We start from the raw sequence: 24,191 nt of genomic DNA, 5'->3' as shown, positions 1-24,191 counted from the left end.
AACGACGCCGGGGATGTTCCCTGAGTGTTCTATGAAGAACCCGAGGAGTATCGAGTTCCACTGATGTACTAAGTCGCGAGTGACGGCCATGTAATTCCTCCCCGATATCCTGTGGGCTGTTACGCTGTCAGACACAGAGAGGTACATCCTGCTTGAACACAGACACGCGGCTGGCATCCTGTTTATCAGGAAGTCGAACAATGAGCTGAAAGCGCTCCCAGAATCCTTTCTGCTCCTGCGTTAGATCCATGACATCAAACAATGCCCAGGACAGGATGCCATTAGAACAGCGCAGATGGTACGGGGTGATACAGGGCGAACGAGGGACTGTGCCAGTCGTCGGGGGACTGTTGGGAATGAAGCGTGAAACCGGGATATAAAACACGGACCGAATTTACCAAATGCATCGTAATGACTTAAGGATCCCGTAGAACGTGAGGGTTACCTGCGCAAGCCACGACTAGTGCTGGTGTAGTAGATGCTGGGCTGGGGGGGCGCAGTGACACCAAGGATCCTGTATTGGGGACACAATAAAGTATCAAAGTACTTCTATTCTCCAGGGAAGGTTCCGGCATTTTAATGGGGGTGTCTTGGAAAGGCGAGACTTTGTGTTATTATGTAACCAGGCGAGGGTCCTCCATGTCTGAGATCCAGTATCTACCAAATGTCTCGTGGATTGCCCCAAAGAGGCACCCTGGGAAGGCGCGCTCAGCGATCGAGCAGCACCCAGACCCTCAAAATCCATATATTTTAATCTGGAACGATCCAGACTCCCTAATATTCGCGATTACAGATGGGAACAGTCTTCAGGGGTGACCCTATCGGTCTCTTCCTGATATATATATATCAGAGCGTCTCCCTCTTTAACTACATTGGCCATTTAAAGAGATTCCGGGCCACTGAAGAGGCCGCCCAGCCCGAGCCCAAATACAGCAAACTCTTAAATAACGGGCGGCTGCTTCTACAGACCGATAGATTTCATCGAGCTGCAACAACATTTACACCGAGCAGACAAAGGGATGTAAAACTTTATTTTATTTTTTTTAAAAACTTCCACTTTTTAGGATGATTCCAACCATTTTTAAAGGAGTCACTTGCCGAGATATCCTGATTCGTCAGTAAAAGGGTGTCGGAGACAAACCGCAAATGGTCCAGGTATTCCAATTTGTTTATTTACACTGTACATCACGCAAACCCCAGACACGCGGGGAACCGATTCCAGGACACGCACACTCAAAGAAATAAAAAGGTTCTCAACGCCGTGGACCGTTTAGAGAGCACACATCGCCAACAAACTAAAAATATGGAGGTATGAAGGGGAGGGCGGCGGGACTTATTTTATGAAATATTTTGAGGCTGAAGATCTAGTTGGAAGGTCTTGGATACAAGAAGTTCAAAAAAGGTGGTAAAAACAATGTATTTCAACGCGTGAATGCGAGAGAACCCCTGTTTCTGCATTATGTGCACCGACCACCAGGTGGCAGTAAAACCCAGCATTCTCCTCCACAGCGGACGGGACCACAACCCACGGTCAGCCCCGGACCCAGCCGTCTCCTAAGGACTTCTGCTGAGGTTGAAAGGTGGCTGTGTTGTTAAAAGTAACACGTTCAGGTTAAATGGGAAACCTTTAATTTTAAGCTTCCCTCTGCCTGCTGATAGCGTTGGATCAAATTTTTACACCACGGCCCCCGAAAACGCGAGTGCGGGGCCAGCAAGTGGTCGGTACGGAGCTCTGCACCAGCGAGATGAGACAAATAAAAATCCTTGAGTGAAAATATTGAAACAGCGAAATGGTCGGAAGCTGCTCGCTGCAATAAAACATCATAAACCTATAAAAATAAAAAAGGGGGCACAAGCTGCCCCGCGCAGGTTCCCGTCTATCAACAGAGACGGCAGTAGGCCGCAGCGATCCCTGCGTATTACGCAGCAGAGTCTGGGGAAGGGGAACGGTACGTGTGGATGAATTAAAATCGTTGAGCAGAGGTCCGAGGGGATGCCGAGCTTCTCAAACTGTAACAAGTCCGTACGGCTGGGTGTTTATCTAAGGCCCAGCTTCTTCTTCTCTCGCTGCTTCTTGCGCACGACATCGATGTTCCGATCTTTCCACATGCTTTTCCTGAGTTTAATGGGACGGGAACCGACGTATTTACCTGAGGAGGAGGAGATGGGCAGCCATGAAACCAACAGAGAAACCAAGGTGCTCACAACGGGACTCAACATTGGGAGGGGGGGGGGCATATTTAAGTGGAAGTCACACTTACGGAGTAAGAGAACCTTTATGTTATTTATTATCTACTCCGGAGAAGAGATGAATTGATAACAGATCACGCCAAGGACCGACAGGACACTCAAGCGTTTTAAGGAGCAGGTGGCGATTTGTTGAGGAAGATCTGACCGACTCGTATGGAGTATAGCAGTCATCAAGAGGATTTCGGCGCTCCCGTATCGTCATGCTTTCAGTAAACTGCGGGAAGTGGGGTTTCTTATAATTACCGTTCATCTCCCGCATGGCTCTCACGTAGTCATTGGGGTCCTTGAAGCTGACAAAGCCGTAGCCTTTGGTTTTTCCCGTGCGCTTGTCACGAATCACCTTGGCCTTCAGGAAGGACGGGTAACGGCTGAAGGCGCGGGCGAGGATGTCGTCGTTTACCTCATTCCCCAAATCGCCACAGAAAATCCGGAAATCATCTGCGGGATTACATGAATTGGTCAAGAACAAAACTCGGGCGCACGAGAGGGCAGCGCACGGGGCGGAATCAACACCGCGATAGAAGCTACACCTCACTGACCCGTTTCCCATTCCAGCAGACTCTGATCCTCCCAGGAGGTACCGGCTGCGGTCCGGATGCATCGTTTTAATTTCTCGGGCTTCGCTTTCTTCTTATCTTCTTGGACGGGTTCTACGACCACCTGCAGAGGGAACACACCGGCGTTACAGGAAGAACGAGACACTGACGTGGCGACATTTACACGCGGCTCATTCTTCAGACTCGCCTCTGGCTGCACGGGTTCAATTTCCGGCATGCTCGGACCAATGACCGCATCGTCGAAGCTCATTTCCTTCTCGTCGGCCATGGCCGGAGGTTCAGGTGGTTCCTCCTACAACAGAAGACAATCTCACAACTTTGCCGAGAGAAGAAAATGTGACGGAGCATCGCAAAGGATATGGACTCACCTCTACCTTCCTAACAGGGGGTGCCGTGTAAACAGTGGGAGCCGCCTGTATGACAGTTGGATTCATTTTGGGGGAAGGCTGTACGGAAGGCCGGGGAGGTGGGGGCATGGGGCCCACTGGAGCTGGCTGTAGACGGAAAGAAGGAGCAGCAGACGTTTTAAATTAAAGACAATCAAACACATCGGACAACATAAAGACAGAAAATAAAACACCGTATCCTCTTACAGGTGGTCCGCTCCTCATGTTTAACGGAGGTGGGGGCATATGGTGACCCATGAGTGGTGGCGGAGGACCATGCATCTGATGAGACATCAGTGGCTGTGGGGGTGGCATTCCGGGGTGACGTGGACCCCCTGCAAATAAAGTAGAAGATGGACAGTTGTTAGGCTTAGAAGAGAGCATCATCCCGATGTAACAGCGCCAACGCACGCGCTTCTCACCTGCTCTCTGCTGCAGGACGTGGGGGATAAAGGAAGGCCGGGGCATCGCATGCAGGTGATCGGGGGGCCTCTGCAACGCATGGGGGATAAAACTCGGTCTCATCATAGGCGGCCTTGGAGGTGGTATCGCTGCGGCCACAACAGAAGGGGGAGAAAACATGGTCAGCCTTACAAAGAACCAAAACAGAAAGCTGCACATTTTACAAACGTCTGTTCTCCAGTCCTGTTCTGCCACGTACTCTCATGAAGACGTATTGTACAACTCCCAGACTCTCAGCCAGCAGAACACAGTTTGATGTGCTTTTGGTTTATTTTTTTTTACCTGGGCCAACGAACGGTACAGGGGGAGCGATGATAGGAGCCACGACACTGGCTGCAGCCGCTGCCCGCGCCTGCAGGCTCTGCTGCACCTGCGGGAGGGGGGGCACAAAAAATAAAATACGGGGTTACAAATAAGTGGATTATTTATTATCGGTATCTTATTGGGTTTTGGTCACCCGACTTTTTTTTCTACCAATGGCTAGCGTAGAAATCTCTAGCAATCTTTTTTGCTGGCATCCATTTATTAAAGTGGCCCCCATGTGTTTCTGATTGGATATTATGAAGAATTAACATGAATCTTGTCACTTTAGGGCCAATTCTAGGTAATTAATATTTTTTTTACTCCTAGCCACGAGCCCTGCCTGAGAATGGACGGGGGGGACGCACTGTGTACGGGGTCCACCTTATCCTACGCCCTGTATGAATCCTTAAAATAATAAGTAGAACTTGAGTCTGGGGTACAATGGATTCCGATGCTTCCTCACCCTAAAACTAAAAAGGAATCTGTCAGCGTTCAGCACTGCTGCCTCTTACTGTTATTTCCCTAAACGCTCAAATTATCTGCTTTTTAAAAGAAAAATCCCTCCTCTGCCATAACTTAGTGAGGTCGACAGATAACGCTAACCCTATAAGCCACGTGCTGCGCATGCGACGCCCAATCGACCGCTGATACGTTTTAGGTTTCCACGCAGCATCACATGCAGCGGGGATCTGGGTACGAGCGGCTACCGTCCGCCATCGTAACCACAAGCATCCCCACCTGCACAGGTGAGTTTAGCCAAGCGGTGCATCACTTACCTGGTGATAAGTGTTCGTTGCTATAATTGGCCGGATGATGGGAACCGCTGGGATAGCCAAGGGAACGGGATCAACCGGAGGCAACGCTACGGGGGCACCCAGTACCTCCTGCTCAAACCTGTAGGGAGTGAAACGACAACATCAAACCATTCATTCTCGTACCCTGTGTGCAGACAGACAGACAGACAGACAGACCGACCTCCAGGGATTAGGCACCCGGACCCCAGGGCTTAGGGGGCAGCCTCTGTATACAGGAGCGCAGACCCCCCAGGGTTCAGGGGGCAGCCTCTGTATACAGGAGCGCAGACCCCCCAGGGTTCAGCCTCTGTATACAGGAGCACAGACCCCCCAGGGTTCAGGGGGCAGCCTCTGTATACAGGAGCGCAGACCCCCAGGGTTCAGTCTCTGTATACAGGAGCGCAGAGCCCCAGGGTTTAGGGGGCTGCCTCTGTATACGGGAGCACAGACCCCCAGGGTTTGGGGGGGCCCTCTGTATACAGGAGCCCGGACCTCAGGGTTTAGGGGCCCTCTGCATGCGCACACCCGGGGTTAGGGTGCAGCCCGCCCCAGGATTGATATAAAGCGCTTTCTCCCACTTACAGGGCCATCTCGGCCTCCATCTCCTTCATCTTCTCCTCTCCACTTTTCTCCGCCATTCTGCCGCCGACCTGATCCCCACAACCGAGAATTCAGCACTTCAGTTTTTAGATCAAGAACGGCGCAGCCAATGTGACGTACATTCCGCTTCCGGTACAGCCAGGAAGTGTGCCGACAGCGAGACGTGAAACGCACCGGAATCGCCATGTGACTGCATGGCCAGCGGCAGCCCGTGATTGGCTCTCACAGCACGTGTGCGGAGTGTTATTATTACTGCAGTTGCCCCATCAGGGGGTAACAGGGTTCAAAGCAAGCAGAGGATAGATTTAAAACCTTAATTTCGGGGTAACTGTGACATTTTTATTATAATGGACTATTTGCACATTGAATTATGCAGAGAGGGATGGAGAATGTGTGACCCCGGGCGCCGTGGGGCTTTTAAACCCAGAACCTGGGTCTTTTTGTATTTTAAGAGTGGTAGGTACATGGAACACTCCTCAGGGGTAGATGTTAACAGATGAGGAGGTAACGTGCAACATGTCCTGGGCATTAAACCTAGAACCCAGCCAACAGATCGGCCCTCGTCTGGTTGCCCGTTTCTCCTGCTGTAAAGACTCAGACCTTTATCAGTCGTTGGTCTCATACCTGGGAACTCTCAGGGTTTTTGCCCCGGAGTCTCAGGGTTTTTGCCCCAATCTCGTGGTGAAGGGGACAATTCTCAGGGTCACACAGTGCGGAGCTTCCCATCCTACCCCACTGTGATCATACAGCAAACTCCCCATTGGTGGCTCTAACACCGTCGTCATGGGAACCTTGATTTGTTATTTAGTTATTGAGTCACCTGCAGTCAAGCAGGGATATCAACCATACCATAAAAGTACCAAAGGAGTCACCTCCAGACTGTGTGATCCCGAGAATCTGCCCCTTCACCCTGAGATGGGGGCAAAACCAAGACGGTAAATATTTATTATAAATTAAAGGTGTTTTCTAATCATCATTGAAACCGTGATAGAAGCCCCGTCCGCGATAACCGGCTTCATGCTAGAAAGCAGCTTGCCTGTAAAATGAAACTTCGCTCATGTTTCGGGGTCTCTTGGGGGGCCCCCTCCATGCATAAAGCAATAAAAAAAAAAAATCAACGGGAATATTTGGGTCGTGGGTTTTTATTTTAAAGCTTTTATTTTAAAACATACATCTTCAGATGGTTTCCATAGAAGTCAAAGGATTAACTACTGATAATCTTTAGTGGGCCTGGAGGGGAGCCTATTAACTAGTACCGAACATAGCCGTATGGCTACAGCAGAGCATGCTGGGACTTGTAGTGCTCCTGTCAGGCTACTCCATTATGTATAGAAAACATTGGACTCTACTTCCCAGAAGGCAATGCGAAGACGTCTCTCGGGTCATTTGGAAATTGTAGTTTACGGCTCCCTAGACATCCATTACAAATTAGGTCAAAGAAACTACAACCCCCAGCAGCCTTCGCTTTGTTTCACCTGCGCTTGCTGCCGCCCCCTTCAAACACAGGCTTCATTACAAATGCCGGGCTGGCCCGCCAGACGTTGCTGAAGACCCCGCTGTAGATGCCGCACACAATTGCCTTTACCCTAGATTCGGAAAACGGTCTATCAGTACGTTTCCCTCCTCTAGCATGAGGTTCTGTTATGACTACATTTCCCGCCTCTCCCTGCGCAAATGCGAGCCTGCCATACGGTCTGTCTGTCGCGGTGCCTTCTGGGATTTGTAGTTCACCAGGCGGCTGTGGCCAGCCAATGAGATGCGTGCAGGACTCCATCTCCCAAAGCGCCTTGCAAGGAGAGGCTGCCAGAGACAAACCGAGCCTTTGGCGCCGGCGCCGTGCGCAGTATTATTGTAGTTCCCACAGCACATCAAGATGGCGGCTGCGGCCTCGGCTGGTCCCGGAGCCTCGGGCTCGGTTCGGGGCCGGTTTCCGGGCCGGCCGTGGGTCGGGAGGACCGGGAGCAGGGCTGACAGGGCTCGGGTGCCGTTTCAAGCTGCCGGGGAGAGCCCGGACCCCGCGCAGCTCCGGATTCTTGGACTTCATCTGAACATGAAGCGCCTGGCGGGGGCCTGCGGACAGGACAGCGGAGACAGTGACAGCACCGAGGTGGGGAGAGGGGCGGGAGAGGGGCAGTGTACAACACTATGGCCTAAGGGGGCGCTCCATAGGCAGCGTGAAAGTGGCACCCCGCCCTAGGGGCTGCAGGGAGTCTTGTGCCCCCTAGGGGCTGCAGGGAGTCTTGTGCCCCCTAGGGGCTGCAGGGAGTCTTGTGCCCCCTAGGGGCTGCAAGCAGAGCCCCTATGGTCTGTAGTGAGAACCCCCTAGGACTGCTTTGAGAGCCCCTGGGGGTTGTAGTGACAATAACATTCTCAGCCCCCCGAGCTGTAGCGTTGTAGCTGTTGTCACCCCCCCCCCATTTAGTCCCTCTTAGCTACGTTTCTTTTGCCCTTCCTAATAGTAGCGGCGTTTCTAATGCCCCTAGCACACGCCTCTCACAATGTATGCCTATGGTCCGGCATGAGGTTATGAGTATACAGATGCCAGGCAGCCCCTTCCTTTCCGCCGCAGCCGTCTCTCCTCCTCTGGGCTTCTTCTTGTGTTTTCTGGATCTCGGTGTGGTTTCCGTGGCGTTGCCGTTCTCTCTCCGGCGTTCTGCTTTGGTTGGGGTGCCTTTTTTTTGGCTTAGCTTCGGTATCGGTGGTTGGACTCTCTTCTGCCCAAGTACCGTTTGCAGGCCTGCCAGCGATCCAATGGTCGGGGAGGGAAGGAGTTCTTGGCGATGCCCGCCCGCCGTGGGGCATTCCTGCGGGCCTAGCGGGTGCGTTGGGTGGATCGAAGCGGCGATGATGAAGGATGATGCCGACCAGATGTTAATAAAGTGTAGAAGGAGGTTAATGAAAGGTGTTGGCAGCGGTGCCAGCTGTCGGGATATACGGTGAAATCCGTTACCAGGGCGAGCGGGCGATCTGTTCAGAGAATGAATGACTTGGTTTTCTAGAAAGCCATTGGAAGGAGCTGTCCAGCGGAGGAAGGGAAGTTATTTCCGCACGGACCTGATCTTCTAATAAATAATAAGTCAGTGCGGTTTCTTTAAGAGTCTCGGAAAAATAAATTGTGTTCTTCTCTCCCCCCCCGGCCATCGTCTCCCGTCGGCGGAATAAAGCTCGTTCTTCTCTCCCCCCCGGCCATCGTCTCCCGTCAGCGGAGCCAGCCGCCGGCGGAATAAATCCAACCCCCCCCCCCCCCCCGGGCATCGTCTCCCGTCAGCGGAGCCAGCCGCCGGCGGAATAAATCCAACCCCCCCCCCCGGGCATCGTCTCCCGTCGGCAGAGCGGGCCGCCGGTGGAATAAATCGCGTTCTTCTCTCCCTCCTGGGCATCGTCTAATGTTTTCTGGAGCTACTTTGGATACGACGTGGAGCGGCTCTGCACCGAGCGCTCTTTGCTTGGTTCTATTCTTGATACGTTACCTGTCTTTGTTGTTACTCTTGTTGGCGTTTAGTTATTCGCACCCCAATCATCGTGTTCTGGGGTTCTCCAGCCCTGCTACTGTTGCATTATTTGCCTGGAAGGGGCTCGTACAGCGTGTTCGCGCATGCACCAGGGGTGGATAGAGCGACTAATGCGTACGTATCTCCTAAAGCCGCAGGAAGAGCTGTCCATGTGCAGAGCGTGTGACTGATAGGGAGATCATGTGCTCTTTGCTCGTTTTATGCTTGTTTTAGAACTGAAAAACTGATAATTTTTTTTTTTTTTTTTTTGGTTTAAATGCCCATTTTGTTATAAAGTGCAGCTTTTTAAGGTTTTCCTTTCCAGTCACTCGTCACGGAGTCGGTCTACAGGTTTTATGTTCGACGAAAAGCCCTTCGTGAGTCAGGTGTCTTTGCTGAGGTTTCATTGATCAGTTGAGTTGCAGCAGCTTTTATATTGAATTGCGTTTCCCGTCGGGTTGACTTGGCCGTTGACTTGGCCGTTGACTTGGCCGTTGTGAGTCTCCTGTGGATTTGCTGGCCGTTGACTTGGCCGTTGTGAGTCTCCTGTCGGGTTGCTGGCCGTTGACTTGGCCGTTGTGAGTCTCCTGTCGGGTTGCTGGCCGTTGTGACTGGTCAGACAGTTCCGTCTCGGTCCTGTTGAGTTTAAAGACTTCTGGGTCAGGCCGAGGCGTGAAGCTTATTTTTTGAGTTGCCTCTTTTTTCAGTTCTTATGTCTGCTGGCAGGTGAAGTAATGTCAATAATAGAAGCGTAAATGAGTTTCTGTATTGGCCGGACCAACTTATAGACCCAGGACTCGAATGCCAACTCCATGACCAACTCATCAACGGCAGTGTCTTGGGTTGTCAATGGTTGACTCAATCGCATGTTGTCGAGTGCTTTTCCGGTTAGATGTTCTCATCACTACTGCTGCTTGAATCATGATCATGAGAATGAGCCCTTGCACGCACGCGCCGGCCCTCGCACGCACGCGCGGGACATTTTGTATTTATTTTTACCAATGTCTCTTCTCACAGGATGAATTTATGGGATTCAGTGGCGATGAAGGCTCCGCGGAAAGCACCGTCCGCTCGGCCCCGAGATCAGATAAAGGTGAGCCGCGTTATAGACTGCGAGCTTCTTTGCTCATTGAAGGTAAAGCTTCCCCTTTTTATGTCTTGGATTTGGGTTCCCTAAGTGGCTGCTTTAGTTTCAAATTGTATCGCAAAGTTTGTGTTGTGTGGAGAGCCTGCGCTGCGGAGGCTTTTGCGCCCCCGATGCTATCAAAGATAAAGACAGAGATAAATATTGTCTATCGTGACCCGTCCAATTAAAACGTTAAATGATCTCTTTTTGTGTCCCGTTTTGTCCGCAGGAGAAAGTTCCAAGCCGATAAACTCTTTGGTAACTAAGGTTTCCCCTACTAAGCTTGAGTTCTGTTCTGTGGACCTTTCCAAGACTATTTTTACCCCCGAGAAGGTGATCCGAGTGCATCTCACGCCGATCGACCCATCCATGTACGGCTTGGGAAAATCCTCGATCGTCTTTCGCCCGAGCGACAAGCAGGAGGCCTCCAAAAAGCAGACATCTCCGCTTTCCGCCCGTTCGGCTAAAGCTCCCGGAAAAGGACAAAAAGACGGTGTAACTACCTCCCCAGGGCAGCGCGACGCCTCCGACGATGCTCCGAAAGCCAGAGGACGACCGAAAGGCAGCAAGAAAATGGCGTTGACTCCTCGCCAGCGTAAAAGATCATCTTTGAGGTTTAGCCCAGCTGTCCAGCGCGAGGAAGCCATCGCGAATGAAAGCACAGAAAGCCCCCTTAGAGAGATTCCTCTGAGCCAAACAAAAAGCAGAGCGAGCAGAGGCAAGGGACGGGTATCCGCCAAGAAAGTGCCTCCAAAAACATCCGAGAAAGGGCAAGACCTGTCTCCGCCTGCCCCCCCGCAAGCTACTGATGTACAGAAACCCCGACGCAGGTCTAGGAAAGCCAAAGCGTCCGACTTGGGGAATATCTCGGAGACTGATGTGCGCGTTAAACCAAGCGAGCCTCGCCTGGCTTTCAGCGAAGAAGGAAAGAGAGTCAGCCAGGTTCCGAAAGTAAAATGGAAACTCCGTGCGGGGTACCGGCAAGTGAGCGAGCTGGAGACGCTTCCCGCTGCAGAAGAGCAACCGGCGCTCGAGCATGGCGGAGACCTTCCGCGTGCGGCTCCTGCGCAGGAGCCTACGAGCCCTGCATGTGAGGTGCCGCTGCCTGCTGAAGAGAATGTGGCCCTTGATATCGAGGAGAACGTTCAGCTAGGCGGGGAATCCTCGGTGCCGGATGATCCGATATTGAAAGCGGAAGAAAGCACTGAAAAAGAAGAGGCTAGTGAAGTAGGAGAACATCAACACGAAGAAAGTCAGATGTCCACAGACGGTCAGGAGGAGGAAAGTAATCTGGTTGACGGGTCAGCTGTTGAGGAACTCTTAGTGAATGAAGACGCCGCTGTGGATAATCAAGAGCCTGCAGAGGTTGTATCTGCCGATAAGACTCTAGAAAGCTGTAAATCTGCTCCCGAAAGCTCTGCTGATGTCCCAGGAGAAGCGCCTGCCCACGCAGAAGGAGGACAGCCTGCGGCGGAACCAGAAAACCCAGATGATGTAAACGAGACGGTCGACGTACCAAACTCTGCTTCAAAACCATTTAACAGAAGAAGTTCTATACGACGACGACGACGACGACGATCTCATCTCGGTCGTTCCCTAAACAAAAAGAAGGCAGCGGCTCAGAGATACCTGTCCGACTCTAAAGACTCTGAGAGCAAGGCACAGGGGCCGCCGCAGTCTTCCAAAACGACGGAGCCCGCAAAAAGCGGGGGCCTAAAACACATTCGTAGCGATGGCATGCCCTTAGCGAGGGCCCGCCCCCCACGGGTCATTAAAACCCCCCAACGCTTTATGTACGACCCGCCATCCCCTCCCACCGCTGGACTCCAAGCGAAGCCTGCTCCCTTAATGCCAGACGCCGAGACGAATGAGAGCAGCTTGACGGACTTGGACCCGGAGTCCCTTTCCGATACACTCCCTTCCCTTTCGGACCCCTGCCTCGGTCTTTTTAACGATGAGCACCTCCACTGTTTGCTACCCCCCCTCTCTCCCCGCACGGACTCGACCCCGACGTGCTCCTCCGCGTCCTCGGCAGCTTCTTCACCTTCTGTCCAGTCCTGTACCCCGACGCCAAACGAAAGCAAGAGGAAGAACATCTTGCGCGCGCCCACCTTCTGTTGGAATTCGTTTAGTGTCTCTGCGGCCGAGTCGCTGCCCACCGCGAGCCCTCCGAAGCCCCTCTTTCGTTTGCCATCCCCGGGGTCTCCCGAGGAGCCCCTGCAACCCGGTTCACCTGCATCTGCTCCGCCGTCCCCTCTCACCACACAGATCAGTCCTAAGTTGGAATCCGTCAAGCGCTCTCCCATTCTCCGTGCTCCCCAGTTCACTCCGAGTGAAGCCCACCTAAAAATCTACCAGTCCGTCTCTTTACAGGACACCGAAGCCAAAGCCTTGTCTGCAGACCTCGGTCTGGGGGCCGCAGCCGTGGCCCCCGTCCCCGAGGTTCCTGCGAGTCCTTGCGCAAAACAGAGCGACTTGCAGAGCGGCAGCCGAAGGGCGAATCACTTGGCTCTGCCTCTGTTTGTTGACCCTGCTCTGGAAAAGATGGACGACGTCGTCTGTGACTCTGCCGCCCTGGTGTTGGCGGAATCCAGCCAGGACTTCCTGGAGCAGTCGCTGTCTCTCTCTGATCCGTTGGACATCTTGAACATGGAGCCTCATGGTCCTGCCCTCTCCTTGCTAGAAACCGAACCCGGCGAGGTGTCGGAAATGCCCCTTCCGGACGCCGTTAAACCGGAGCCGGTGCAAAGCCGCCTGGCGGTCCGTAAGATGACCCTCCGACGGAGATCGCCCTCTTCTCTTTCGTGGAAGAGCGTTTCTGCTCCTCCGTGCGAGCCCCTTCTGTCGGGCACAGACCAGAAGGTGATTAGTCTCCTCGAGAAGGCCAAGCGGCAGCTCATTAAGATCGATAAGCAGAAGAGCGCAGAGATGGTGAGTGGCCGCTCTGCTTTTGTCGAGGTTTTACTTCTTCTTACCCGACGGCTTTTTCATCTTTGCTTTTTCCCTTTTGCTTCTTCCTCGCAGGGCATGGCTGCCGATTCCCCTAAAGACTCTGCGTCTCCTCATACGCGTGCAGACAACAGACCCGGCGCTCCTGTGGGACAGGTAGTGGAACACGTGCAGGGGGGGCGGGGGGGTCCTAAACGAACCTCCGTACTTATTCTTCCCTTTATACCCCTTTTCAGTGCCAAGACTCTCCGCTCCAGGGGCCGCGGATTAAACATGTCTCTAGACATCCTGCCATGTCCTTGGGGCAGCCCCGCGCCATGATACCGGAAGATATCCCAAGGCTTAGCGCTCTTCCCCCGAGTGAAAGAGAGGCCGCCGTTCCTTCCGCTGAGGTGGCAGCTGCAGCGGTAGAGGGTGAGTTGCCTTTAGCGGAATTGTTTTTTTTGTTTTTCCCCTGCGTTTCTGGTTTATTTTTTATCGACCCTTTGTTCGCAAACCGCGTCGCTCCTTCTGTTGACAGATACCTCGTCCGCCTCTGAGCCCGAGAGCCGGGCCGCGAGGCCGAAGGCGGTGAAAGCCATGGTGCGGAGGGCCGGTTCGCTGTCGAGGCGGAGACTCCGGATGGGCCGCTGCGGCGCCTGCAAGGGCTGCGAGGTTACGGACGACTGCGGGAAGTGCGTGAACTGCCTGGACAAGACCAAATTCGGCGGCCCCAACACCAAAAAGCAGTGCTGCGTGTGAGTTGCTTTGTGAGATTCATTCACTCGCGTTGAATGATGAGACCTTTTAACACCTCGTGTTGCCTGCCATGTGCTAACGTAGCTTTTTATTTATTTTTTTCCTCCCCGGTAGGAAGCGGCGGTGTGAATTGATCGAGGCTCGACGGCAAGAGAGAGTGCAAAAGAAAGGTGATCTCGCGTTCCTTTGTTGTTTTGCGCAGTGTCGGTGGAAGTGGCTGGTGTTCCCCTCCGATTGTCTTCTTGGACCTCACGCGGTGTCCGGCTACGCGCATCGAGCGGTGGCTGAGCTTTTTTTTATTATTATTATTATTATTAATGTAGGTCGGAAGGTGGTCCGAGCGCAGCCTCGGCGAGACAGTCAGGCGGTGACGCGAGACAGTCACACCGAGTCCGACGACACGTTTCCCGACGCGTGCCGCAAAGAAGAAGCGGACGTTTCTGACGTAACGGACAATCCGATGCTCCAGCGCAAGTCTTCTCGCCGGTGCGTCCGGCAGCGTCCGTGCTACGGCGTGTTCCCTGACTCGGAGGACTCCGACTATAACCCGAGACCCAGCGTTCCCCGGCGGAAGCAACGCAAGGAACCTGGTAAGAGAGCGCTGCGCCCGGCACACGCGTGTTAACAAACGGCTTTCGCTGGCAAGCGGCTGGTTTTTGATCCGTTTTTAAAGCGGTAGTGCCACTAACAGTCGGTCGAGGATGAATGGAGTAGGCAAAGACCACGGACGGGCATTGCTTTTGTACCTAGACTGGTGTTTCATTTTATCGTGCAGATTTACCCCCCCAGGAACCGGAGGAGCCAAGTAAACCCCGAAGAAACCCCGCGCAACCTGTGATACTTAGAGCCCGGAAAGGTCCTGAGCAGGTGAGAGCCTTGGAAGAGCGGAGTGGAGCCGTCTCGGACACATCCCAGACTCTCCAGTACTCTTTGTAACTCTGACCCTCGTGCCGCACGCCCGCTGTCCTCACTCTGTTCTCGGCTGGCAGGAACGGCTGGTACCGGCAGAATGTTGTCTTCAGGAGTACTTAGCTTAGTTGGAAGACCCTTTCTACCTCTGTCTGCAAGGCAATGCCGGTGTCTCCAAACCTCAACCCTCCAGTCTCCCTGTATATATTGACCACCGGGACGCGCCGCTGCCAGATAATACTTTTTTTTGTAGAGACTCTTTAATGCTTATCTCCGGCATCTTTCTGCTGTTTAAGGGGCCGTAGTATATAAAGAGACTTTTTTTTTTTTTTTTTAAATGTCCCCTCTGCCCTTAGGAGTCTGTTTTGCCAGGAGGATCGTCCAAGTCAAAGTTGGCAGATGGGACGCGCCGACTGCGTGTTGATTTTAAGGTACTCTCTCCGCGCTTTAACTACACGGGCGATTTTGGGAAGTAAGTGGAGTCTAACGCTGTGGCGCTCTCTCTCAGGAGGACTGCGACTTACAGAACGTGTGGTTAATGGGAGGACTCAGCGTCCTCACCTCGTTTCCCGTGAAACCATCGCTTGTATGCCTGCTGTGTGCGAGCCGAGGGCGGCATAAGGTAAACTGTCGCGGGGGCTCTTTAAGTATATATGTGTATATATATATATAATATATAGTTATGCCTTTTTGTATTGTTTCTTTTTCTCATCGCAGCTCCTGCACTGCCAGGTGTGCTGCGAGCCTTTCCACCCGTTCTGTCTGGAGCCGTCCGAGCGGCCCCTGCCCGAGCAGGAAGAAAGCTGGTGCTGCCGCCGCTGCAAGTTCTGCAACGTGTGCGGTCGCAAAGGAAAATCCAAAAAGGTAGATCCGGACCCCAACCCCCCCCCCCCACCCCCCGGCTTATCCAGTAAAGCCCTCCAGTTTAACAGCAAACGCCCGGCAGAGGTTTATGGGAGTGGAAGTCCATTATGTGACCGCGGTGAAAATGTGTAACCACCTCGTGTTGCGTTTTTCAGCCTTTACTGCAATGTGAACTGTGCCAGGCGAACTACCACGTCAACTGCTTAGGGCCCAATTACCCCGTGAAGCCCCCGCGGAGCAGGAAAGGCTGGGTAAGTCCTGCCGGAAGAATCTGTCCTCCTTTCTTCTGTTTTTTTTTTTTTTTCCTCCTCCCGTATTCTTCTATCTTAGAGAAGCTTCCCGCTGCTTCACTCTTGTGTTGATCTCTCCTCGCCCGTAGATCTGCTCCGCTTGCGTTCGCTGTAAGAGCTGCGGGGCTTCTCCGGCGGTGGAAGAGGACGCGGAGCTGTCCGAAGGCAAAAGCCTGTGCACCGAGTGTACTGCTCTCTACGAGAAAGGTCGGTTCTCTTCCTTGCTCTGAGATCCGCACCGTCCAGGGTAACATGGAGCGTCTGACATGTCTTCTTTCCGCAGGGAACTTCTGCCCCATCTGTATCCGCTGCTATGAGGAGAATGACTACGAAAGCAAGATGATCCAGTGTGTTAAATGTGACAAGTGGGTGCACTCGAAGTGCGAGGGGCTTTCTGGTGAGTATGCAGAGGACGCCCAGTATATTCTCTTTCTTCGCCTTTAGTCTCCCGGCTTTATCACCGTCCTCTTTATTCTCCTGCGTCTCCACAGACGAAGGCTACGAGATCTTGTCTAACCTGCCCGACAGCGTGGTGTACACGTGCCCTCCGTGTCTTGGCGACAATAATGCAATGTGGCGGGAAGCCATGCTCTCCGAGCTGGCTGGTGGGCTTCAAGAGGTGGTTCAGGGAATAATGACCTCCAAACATGCTGCCCCTCTGCTGCGGTGTACTGAGGTGAGCCTGTCCCCCGGCCGGATGTATTCAGAAACACTCGCTCTCATTAGACTTTATGCTAGGATTTCTCTCGAGTATTTTTATTTCTTTTTAATGGTGGGAGATCATGCCAATGTATATTAGGGTCCTAAAATATTGCACTGTTATTAGGGAACTTCTGAAAGCTAAGCTGCCCTCGTGGTAAATATGGGTCGATCGCCGCAAATTTGTGTACAAAAATAAATTAAATATGGCCAAATTGTACTCTATTCTCTGGTAAAAAGGAATGATGTCATTGTTGTTATTTTTTTTTTATTTTAATTTTATTTTTTTTAGTAAGAGGAAGTGTTGGGCGCGCAGCTAAATGTCTTCCCCCAGGTTTCTTGGAAACCACAGCCTGTAGATTAAATATTTGCTGACATGGCCAAATACTCTGATAATTTACACCCTTTTCTCTTTTTCTAATTCCTTCTAGTGTTCCGGCGGCAGTAAGTGTCCCCGCTCTCCGTGCGACCTGCAGTCCGTGGCGCAGCTTTTGGAAGGCGGCCACTACAGCGCTATAGTAAGTGTGCCGGGTACCCGAACTACGTGGTGGGGCAGAGAGTTTGGCCTTTGAAGTCTGACCCCCCGGCCCTTTGTTTGCAGTGCACTTTTAATGACGACCTGATATGGATCATCCAGAACAAAATCCAGCAGAAGAGCGGCGAGTTGGAAAGCGCCGGGGACGCGGTAAAGAGCGCGTATCTCCAGGTAATGGGCAAAGCGTCGCGCGTTTCTGGAGATCCTTAGACTTTTTTAATGCGTGTTTTTAATTGTATTTCTTACGTTCCGCAGCTTATGGAGAAATGTTTCAGCTGGTTCCGTGTCGAAGAGTCTAAACATTGGGGGGAAAGCTGCCAACCCGAGACCAAGTGAGTGCGGGGGGGCTTTTTTTGAGTATTTAATAGAATTCTGTGTGTCGATTCCCAGCGTCTTGTACTTTGTGTTGACGTAAATGGCCAGATCTGTCTTGTCCTGAGGTGGTCTCTTTGTGTTTTCAGAGGCGTCCTCCCCAAGGCCGTGATGCCTCCCTCCTCCGACCATACCTACGCGTGTTGGAGGGGCAAAGCACACGAGTCTCCCTCGAGCAACGAGGTATCGGAGCACCCGGCTTCCCCTCCGGAAGGTACGGCAGAGACGTGGGGCAGGAGACCGAGCGACCCGTCTTCACTTTCCCTTTTTCATACATTTTTTTTTTTTTTTCTCCCTCCTTTTAGTGAAGAAAGAAGTGGATGAAGACGTGAGCTGCGGCGCAGACCCCGAGGAGGACAACCGGCAGTGTGTCCTCTGTCTTAAGTTTGGAGACGATGACCCAAAGGTTGGTCAAAGGGCTTTAGAAACCTCTTAGTTTTTGTTTTCCACTTTAAGTTTTTGGAAATGCAGGGAGGAGGAATAGAAACTGGATACTTTTCTAACAAATTATATATAATAAGGAATATATTTGCCTGCACCACCGCAAAATTCTAAATTGGCCCAAGACTTTGTCGTCGGGCCCCCCCCACTCCGACGCCTAATCGTGAATAAGTCCGTCTGCCTAGTAAGGGAGGCGTGTATAGTTACGCGTTGCGTATATATCGCCCCGTCCAGGACGCTGGGAGGTTACTGTACATCGGCCAGAACGAGTGGACTCACATCAACTGCGCTATCTGGTCGGCCGAGGTGTTCGAGGAGAACGACGGGTCGCTGAAAAATGTCCACGCGGCCGTGGCTCGCGGGAGGCAGATGGTGAGTGCCGGGCAGCAGGCCGTTTGCGTTCGGAGCTCTGGGGAAGGGTCCTGTCCCTGGGTTGCCCCCTTGGTGCATCTGCCCCTCCTCCGGGGTATATGTATTGCGGACCCCTGTAACCGGAGATCTCCAATGCATATTTTTGTCTTGTTTTTTTTCCCCCTTCAAACTGATAGCGTTGTGAATATTGCTCGAAAATCGGTGCCACCGTTGGCTGCTGCCTGTCCACCTGTCTCAGTAACTTCCACTTCATGTGCGCCCGGGCCAGCCGCTGCAACTTTCAGGACGACAAGAAGGTGTTCTGTCTGAAGCATAAAAAAATGCTCGACGGCACGGTAAGAATCGCCTGGGGCATCTCGTGCCACGTCCCGGCCGGCCGGCCCTTTGAGCTCCTTCCCCACCCCGGCCGGCCCAGGGCTTACTTACATTTTTAAGCCGTTGAGCCTCACGGGATTGGAGCGTTCAGGAAAATCCAATGTTAAAATATTAATACATGTAGTTCCTCTTGTGTTTAGCTTTTTATCCGGAGTACGGGGGAAGCATTTCTCTCTTACTCCTAACACTTCCTGAATAGAAACCAGCCGTAACGCAACAAAAAGAGGAAAATTGCATCAAAAATACCTTCCCTGGTCCAACATATATATAGATATAGATAGCTATATATATATATATAATATATTTTATCTACCAAAAGAATTCTCTTGTTTCCCGTTAGAGCTGCCCCCACCCCATTTATCTGTTCCCAATGTAACTTCCTGTGTTGTATGAAGATGCTATATAAATGGGTCATTCAGACCCCTCCGTTCTATATTGACTTCCGTCTCCGCTGTCTGCAGACCGTGGCCTCCGACTCTTTCGATGTGCTCCGTAGAGTCTACGTGGACTTTGAAGGAATCAGCTTTAGAAGGAAATTTCTACAGGGCCTGGAGCCCGAGAATGTTCACTTGATGATCGGTAAGTAGGTTCGGGGGGTTTGTACGGAGTCCGCTCGTGCCGCTCGATGGCCTTTGTACCCCGTTGCCGCTCCTCGTGCGCTGCTTCTCTCCTGTGCCTTTTATCTGTGACGTTATCCGCTTCCCCAGGTTCCATGAAGGTCGATAGTCTGGGGATGCTGTCGGACCTGTCGGTCTCGGAGGGGAAGATTTATCCTGTTGGATACGAGTAAGTGCCGCGTAGACCCGGTCAGTCATTCACGCTATTTGGTTAAGGAAGGGTTTCATGGTATAATATAAAGGAGGTGCATAAAGCCGGGTTATTCCCTCCTATCTTTAGGTGTTCTCGGCTGTACTGGAGCACGTTGGATGCGCGGCGGAGGTGCTGGTACAAGTGCCGGGTTCTTGAGCATCGCCCGAGAGATGGAGAAGCACACCTTGAGGGAGACGAGGACCCGAGTGAGAACAGGACGATCGTTCACAGTCCTCTCTCCGTTCCAGGTAAAATCATACAAACCGTGGATTCTATGAAACAAGTCATAAAACCTACATTAGCAACATGGCTATCCACATCTCCCTTCTTGTAGACGCAAAGCTTAAAGAAGCCGCCTTCCTCTCGCCGGGCGCGGATACTTTCACGCACGGTCAGCCTCCGTCTCTGGAGCCGGCCGCCACCGCAGCTGCTCCCCGCTTCTTTTCCGGTGCCAGGATAAAAACTCCCAACTATTCTCCTTCACGAAGACCTCTCGGGGGGTCGCGACCTCTCCCTTCACCAGGTAACTGAACGTTCACAAAACTGTGAATATGGGAACCGTAGGGGCCCCTCGGATGCCACGGCATCTGTGCAAAGCTGGCCAATGGAGTTGAAGAATGAGCGTGCATCTGTAGGATAACTTCTATGGGATAACGCGTACATCTTCTGATTTCTTTTGCAGGGAGTCCCTCTTCATCTCCGTTATCCCATCACATTTTGACAGTCAGCGACCCAGAAGTTACCCCACTTCGTCGGACCAGAAGGCCAGCCCCACCTGCTCGGTTAACTCGGCAGTCTTCTGGCCGACATTCAAAGGATTCGACCAGCCCGGTGCAATCGCCTCCGACCTGTCAACTGACGCGACCCACATCGCCCAAGAGCGAGACGCCGGTGCAGCTTGTGTGCGGGGACGCCGACGTGGAGGTAGATGGGGGGCTGGTGACGGGGCCTTTGCAGTGCGGGGCTCAATTGGTTGTTGGGGCCGAGTCCATGGCTGACGAGTCGGAAGGCGCCAGCAGCTCGGAGGAGGAGAACGGAGAACGCTACTACGAGTTGACGAGGACCGTCGTGTCCAAGGAACCGTTCAGCCCTCTGCTCTCCTCTTCGTCGTCTGGCCGTATTCAGCAGCTGGATGGGATCCACGACAGCACAGACAGCGAGGATGGCTCTCAGGGCCCGCGCGGCATTGTGGGTAACGGGAAGGCTCCTTCTCACCTTCCTTCTGACATCGCTGACTTTGTGTTGAAGAACACTGGAAAAGCCGACGTGAAGGCTTCCTCCCAGGAGCTGGCACAGCCGGCGCTCTCTGCTCCGGATCCATCCTCGTCTTCATCCACGCAGAACGGCAATTCTTCTACTTCGCTTTCCAACGGCACGGACTGCGCTCCCTATCCGTCCTCTAAAGGACCTCCACCTCTCAGGGACCCGCCGCAACTGCAAAGGGTTTGCCATCCGCCAATTGCCATCCCCCAAAGCCCTTTATGCCCTCCGGAGGCACCGACGGTGACTGTTTTCAAGCCGGAATCTAAGATCATTTTGGTCAATAAAACGGGGCCGGTTATTCTGAAGCTGCAGAGCGGCGGCTCCGATCAGTCTGCACTCGGCCAACTTCCTACCATGCAGCAGCCTCCCAAAGCGGAGCAGCTCGCCAATTCCATGCCTGTCAGGGCTCCTGCCCCGCGGCCTATAAGAGCTGCTTGTAAAACTCCTATGCCTAGTCTTCCTCATCCTCCTCAGCCGCCTCGCTCGCTGCTGCCTCCGCTAACCCCTTCCTCCCACCTTAACACAGTTTTCCTGCAGGCGACTGCAACCTCACCCATGACTCCGGGTCAATCGTGGACTCTGCGTGGTCCTCTGCTCAGCGTTCTTCCCATGCTCAACGTTGTGCAGAGCGCTGGGCATTTAACTTTGGGAGGTCCAGCTTTAATGACCCCAACCATTACCAGCATCCCCCAGACGTGTCTCCTGCAGGGCGTTCCGGTGAGTTCAGGCCTGTTGGGTGTTGCCCCCGCGCCTGTTAATCCTTCCCCGCAGCCTGTGGCCCATGCCCAGCCGCCGCTTCCACTGATACAGCCTGTACCCACCGCCGTCCTCCCTGTGAAGAGACCCTGCACCTCCGTCAACGGCAACCCTGTCAAGAAGCTGAAAGCCGAAAAGATGGACGGGCCGAAAGCAGAGAAAATAGACCTCCCGGCGCTCGCCAAATCCGCCGGAACAAACCTCAACTCTGTCTCGAGGTCTCCGGTTATCAGCAGGTACGATATGACACGAGCGTCTCGCGAGGCGGTCTCTGGCTTTGTTCTTGTATTGAGTGTCTGTCACCGATGAAAGTTGGTCCGTGAGAGGATTCCCAAGTAGAACGTGTCCTCTGTCTCTTTGTCACAGACCAAAACGGGCCAGAATCAAAGCTCCGATGCTCCAAGACGTGCTGAACCTCGACTCCATGAAGGAGGAACAAGCCTTGTGTAACGAGTGAGTCCAAAAGTGCTTTGTGTCCCAAGAGACCTTGTGTTGCGAGACCTCTCTCTTACTCCGCTTCAGTCCTTGCGTCACTGGATGGCGTCTATGGTACGTTGATTCCGTTCTTTAGGTTTTTGTGTTTGTTTTCCATGCCCAGGCTGTTTGTGGACCTCACTGTGGACGTGAAAGTCGAAGATTCCCCACATCCGTCGCCCAAAGAATCGCCTTGTTCCGAAGGAAGCGAAGGTACCGGGATCGTTAATGATTAATCGGACGCGGGGAGCGCTACAGTGTTTATCGGCTGATTCTGCTGCCACGGCAGAAGCTCATTATTACACAGAGAGTCTCTAATTAATCCTTTGATCTCTTTTTAGGGTTTGTATCCGGTTTCGAGGATTTCTATTCCCAGGAAGAGGAGAATCAGATGCCGAAAAAAAGTGGTCCGCACCTCCGCTTCGAAATAATCAGCGAGGATGGGTTCTACGTTCAGTCTGACAGCGCCGAAGGTAAGCATCTCGCCGCTCTGCGTTTACCGGTCTACTTAGAACGCATCCGTAATACACAGATAATGTAGAGCCTGCGTAGAAGAGAAGCTTTGATCCTGCCCTAAAATATAGGCATGTTCCTTCTCCGTGTGGACGTGTAACATTTGTGGTCTGGTTGAAAGGAATTATGCAGAGAATATTACGTTTTTGGCTCGTGTTTCTGCAGGCGCATGGAAGGCTGTTCTAGAGAAGGTCCAAGAAGCTCGCGGAGTGGGAAGACTCAGACACTTGTCTTACTCGGGTACGTTCGAGATCCTCCTCCTGGTCCTGCGGCTAAACCTTCTGAATGTGTTGCGGTGGGGGTCGGTTTTGAAGTCCCTGACACCTGAATCAAACGTGCGGCATGCTTTGCCTCAGGTGTAAGGAAATCGCTGCCTCCGGCTGGCGGGGTTTGTGTTGCCGGGCAGAATTCTAAAGATGGTGCCTCTTTTCTGGGGCAGGTTTGAGCGGCGCTCGGATGCTCGGGATCCGGCACGATGCCGTTCTCTTCCTGCTGGAGCAGCTCATCGGTGCCGAACGCTGCCGGGGGTACAAGTTCCTCTTTCACCCCCAAGAAGTGGAAGAGGAAGAGCTTCCCACGAACCCATCCGGCTGCGCCCGCAGCGAGTTCTATGTCCGGTACGATGCGCGCTGGAAGAAAACGAGCCTTTTTTGTTCGCGTTTCACGCTGAGATGTTGTCTCACGGCCCAAAACTTCTTCTTTTTTTATTTTTAGGAAAAGCACCTTCGATATGTTCAACTTCCTGGCGTCTCAGCACCGCACGCTGCCCGAGATCGGCCCTTGTGAGGAAGAGGAGGAGGAAGTGCAGCTAAAATCCACAAGGTATCGGCGCGACCGTTACAGAGTTTTCCCGTCGACCGGCGGGCTCTTGGCTGTGTGATAACATTTTCTTTGTGATCACCGATGATCGGTCCGGCTCGGCCGTTTGATCTTTGTTGTGTTTTCAGACGAGCGACCAGCCTGGATCTGCCGATGGCGATGAGATTCCGGCACCTGAAGAAGACCTCCAAGGAGGCGGTCGGCGTCTACAGGTGCGTCGCTGAGCACAAGTTGCCATGGCGTGGAGTCTGATCCGAGTTCAGATGTCTTTTTAATCCTTAATTCATCTCCAGGTCGGCGATCCACGGCCGGGGTCTGTTTTGCAAAAGGAACATTGACGCGGGAGAGATGGTGATCGAGTATTCCGGCATCGTGATCCGCTCGGTGCTGACGGATAAGAGAGAGAAGTACTATGATGGGAAGGTAACTTTCACGAAGCCCAATTCATTCAGGAGCCATTATGCCAAAGTTTTTTGCTTTGAGGTGGTTTCTTCCACAGAACGTATCCCCTTCTCCATCTCCCCCCCCCCCCCCCGAGTATATTGAACCCCCTTTCTCCATCTCTCTCTCTGCTGCAGGGGATCGGCTGTTACATGTTCCGTATCGACGACTTTGACGTGGTTGACGCCACCATGCACGGCAACGCTGCCCGTTTCATCAACCACTCGTGCGAACCAAACTGTTACTCTCGCGTCATCCACGTGGAGGGCCAGAAGCACATCGTGATCTTCGCCCTGCGCAGCATTTACCGCGGCGAGGAGCTCACCTACGACTACAAATTTCCTATAGAAGACGCCAACAATAAGCTGCCCTGCAACTGCGGCGCCAAGAAATGCCGGCGGTTCCTCAACTGATCTCCCGGTCGCCGCGTGGAGCGGGACTTCCGGCCCGGGGGGTGCTGGCACCTCCAAAACCGCACGTTGGACGAGACAGGAATGCTCCGTTCTGGGGTAGCAGCCAGCGAGGGGCTGTAAAACGTTCTAGAGGTTGGGGGAGGGGGGCCGTCGTCAAAGAAAATCGCACTTTACCCGCTGTCCGTAGCG

At 52.9% G+C, this 24,191-nt stretch overlaps 2 protein-coding genes across 2 annotated transcripts; one reads left to right on the top strand and one right to left on the bottom strand.

Moving 5' to 3' along the window:
• Positions 1–2,037: 2,037 nt before the first annotated feature.
• Positions 2,038–5,390, bottom strand: LOC149275654 (RNA-binding protein 42). The gene is made up of 10 exons (XM_089504471.1): positions 5,335–5,390; positions 4,735–4,852; positions 3,938–4,025; positions 3,616–3,744; positions 3,401–3,528; positions 3,176–3,301; positions 2,995–3,099; positions 2,790–2,910; positions 2,494–2,688; positions 2,038–2,150 (listed from the first exon to the last, which is right to left on the bottom strand). The coding sequence occupies exons 1-10, from the start codon at positions 5,388–5,390 to the stop codon at positions 2,038–2,040; spliced, it is 1,179 nt and encodes a 392-aa protein (XP_089360597.1).
• Positions 5,391–7,225: 1,835 nt separating this feature from the next.
• Positions 7,226–24,002, top strand: LOC149275653 (histone-lysine N-methyltransferase 2B-like). The gene is made up of 37 exons (XM_089504442.1): positions 7,226–7,459; positions 9,861–9,978; positions 10,199–12,900; positions 12,994–13,074; positions 13,155–13,332; positions 13,439–13,655; positions 13,771–14,246; positions 14,432–14,553; positions 14,725–14,733; positions 14,925–14,996; positions 15,074–15,187; positions 15,283–15,429; positions 15,585–15,680; positions 15,809–15,926; positions 16,003–16,116; positions 16,211–16,395; positions 16,850–16,936; positions 17,020–17,124; positions 17,209–17,285; positions 17,415–17,539; positions 17,631–17,731; positions 18,001–18,138; positions 18,315–18,473; positions 18,975–19,092; positions 19,221–19,299; positions 19,411–19,571; positions 19,658–19,846; positions 20,006–21,578; positions 21,709–21,795; positions 21,941–22,029; positions 22,158–22,289; positions 22,495–22,569; positions 22,769–22,946; positions 23,044–23,151; positions 23,277–23,360; positions 23,442–23,571; positions 23,727–24,002. The coding sequence occupies exons 1-37, from the start codon at positions 7,226–7,228 to the stop codon at positions 24,000–24,002; spliced, it is 9,054 nt and encodes a 3,017-aa protein (XP_089360568.1).
• Positions 24,003–24,191: the final 189 nt, after the last annotated feature.

The sequence above is a fragment of the Sceloporus occidentalis genome, unplaced genomic scaffold, assembly GCF_023333645.1.
Source record: "Sceloporus occidentalis isolate IW3139 unplaced genomic scaffold, rSceOcc1.0.p SCAF_271, whole genome shotgun sequence".
Taxonomy (NCBI): Eukaryota; Metazoa; Chordata; class Lepidosauria; order Squamata; family Phrynosomatidae; genus Sceloporus; species Sceloporus occidentalis.
Note: the sequence above shows the minus strand (reverse complement) of the source record. Positions and strands in the feature narration are given on the sequence as shown.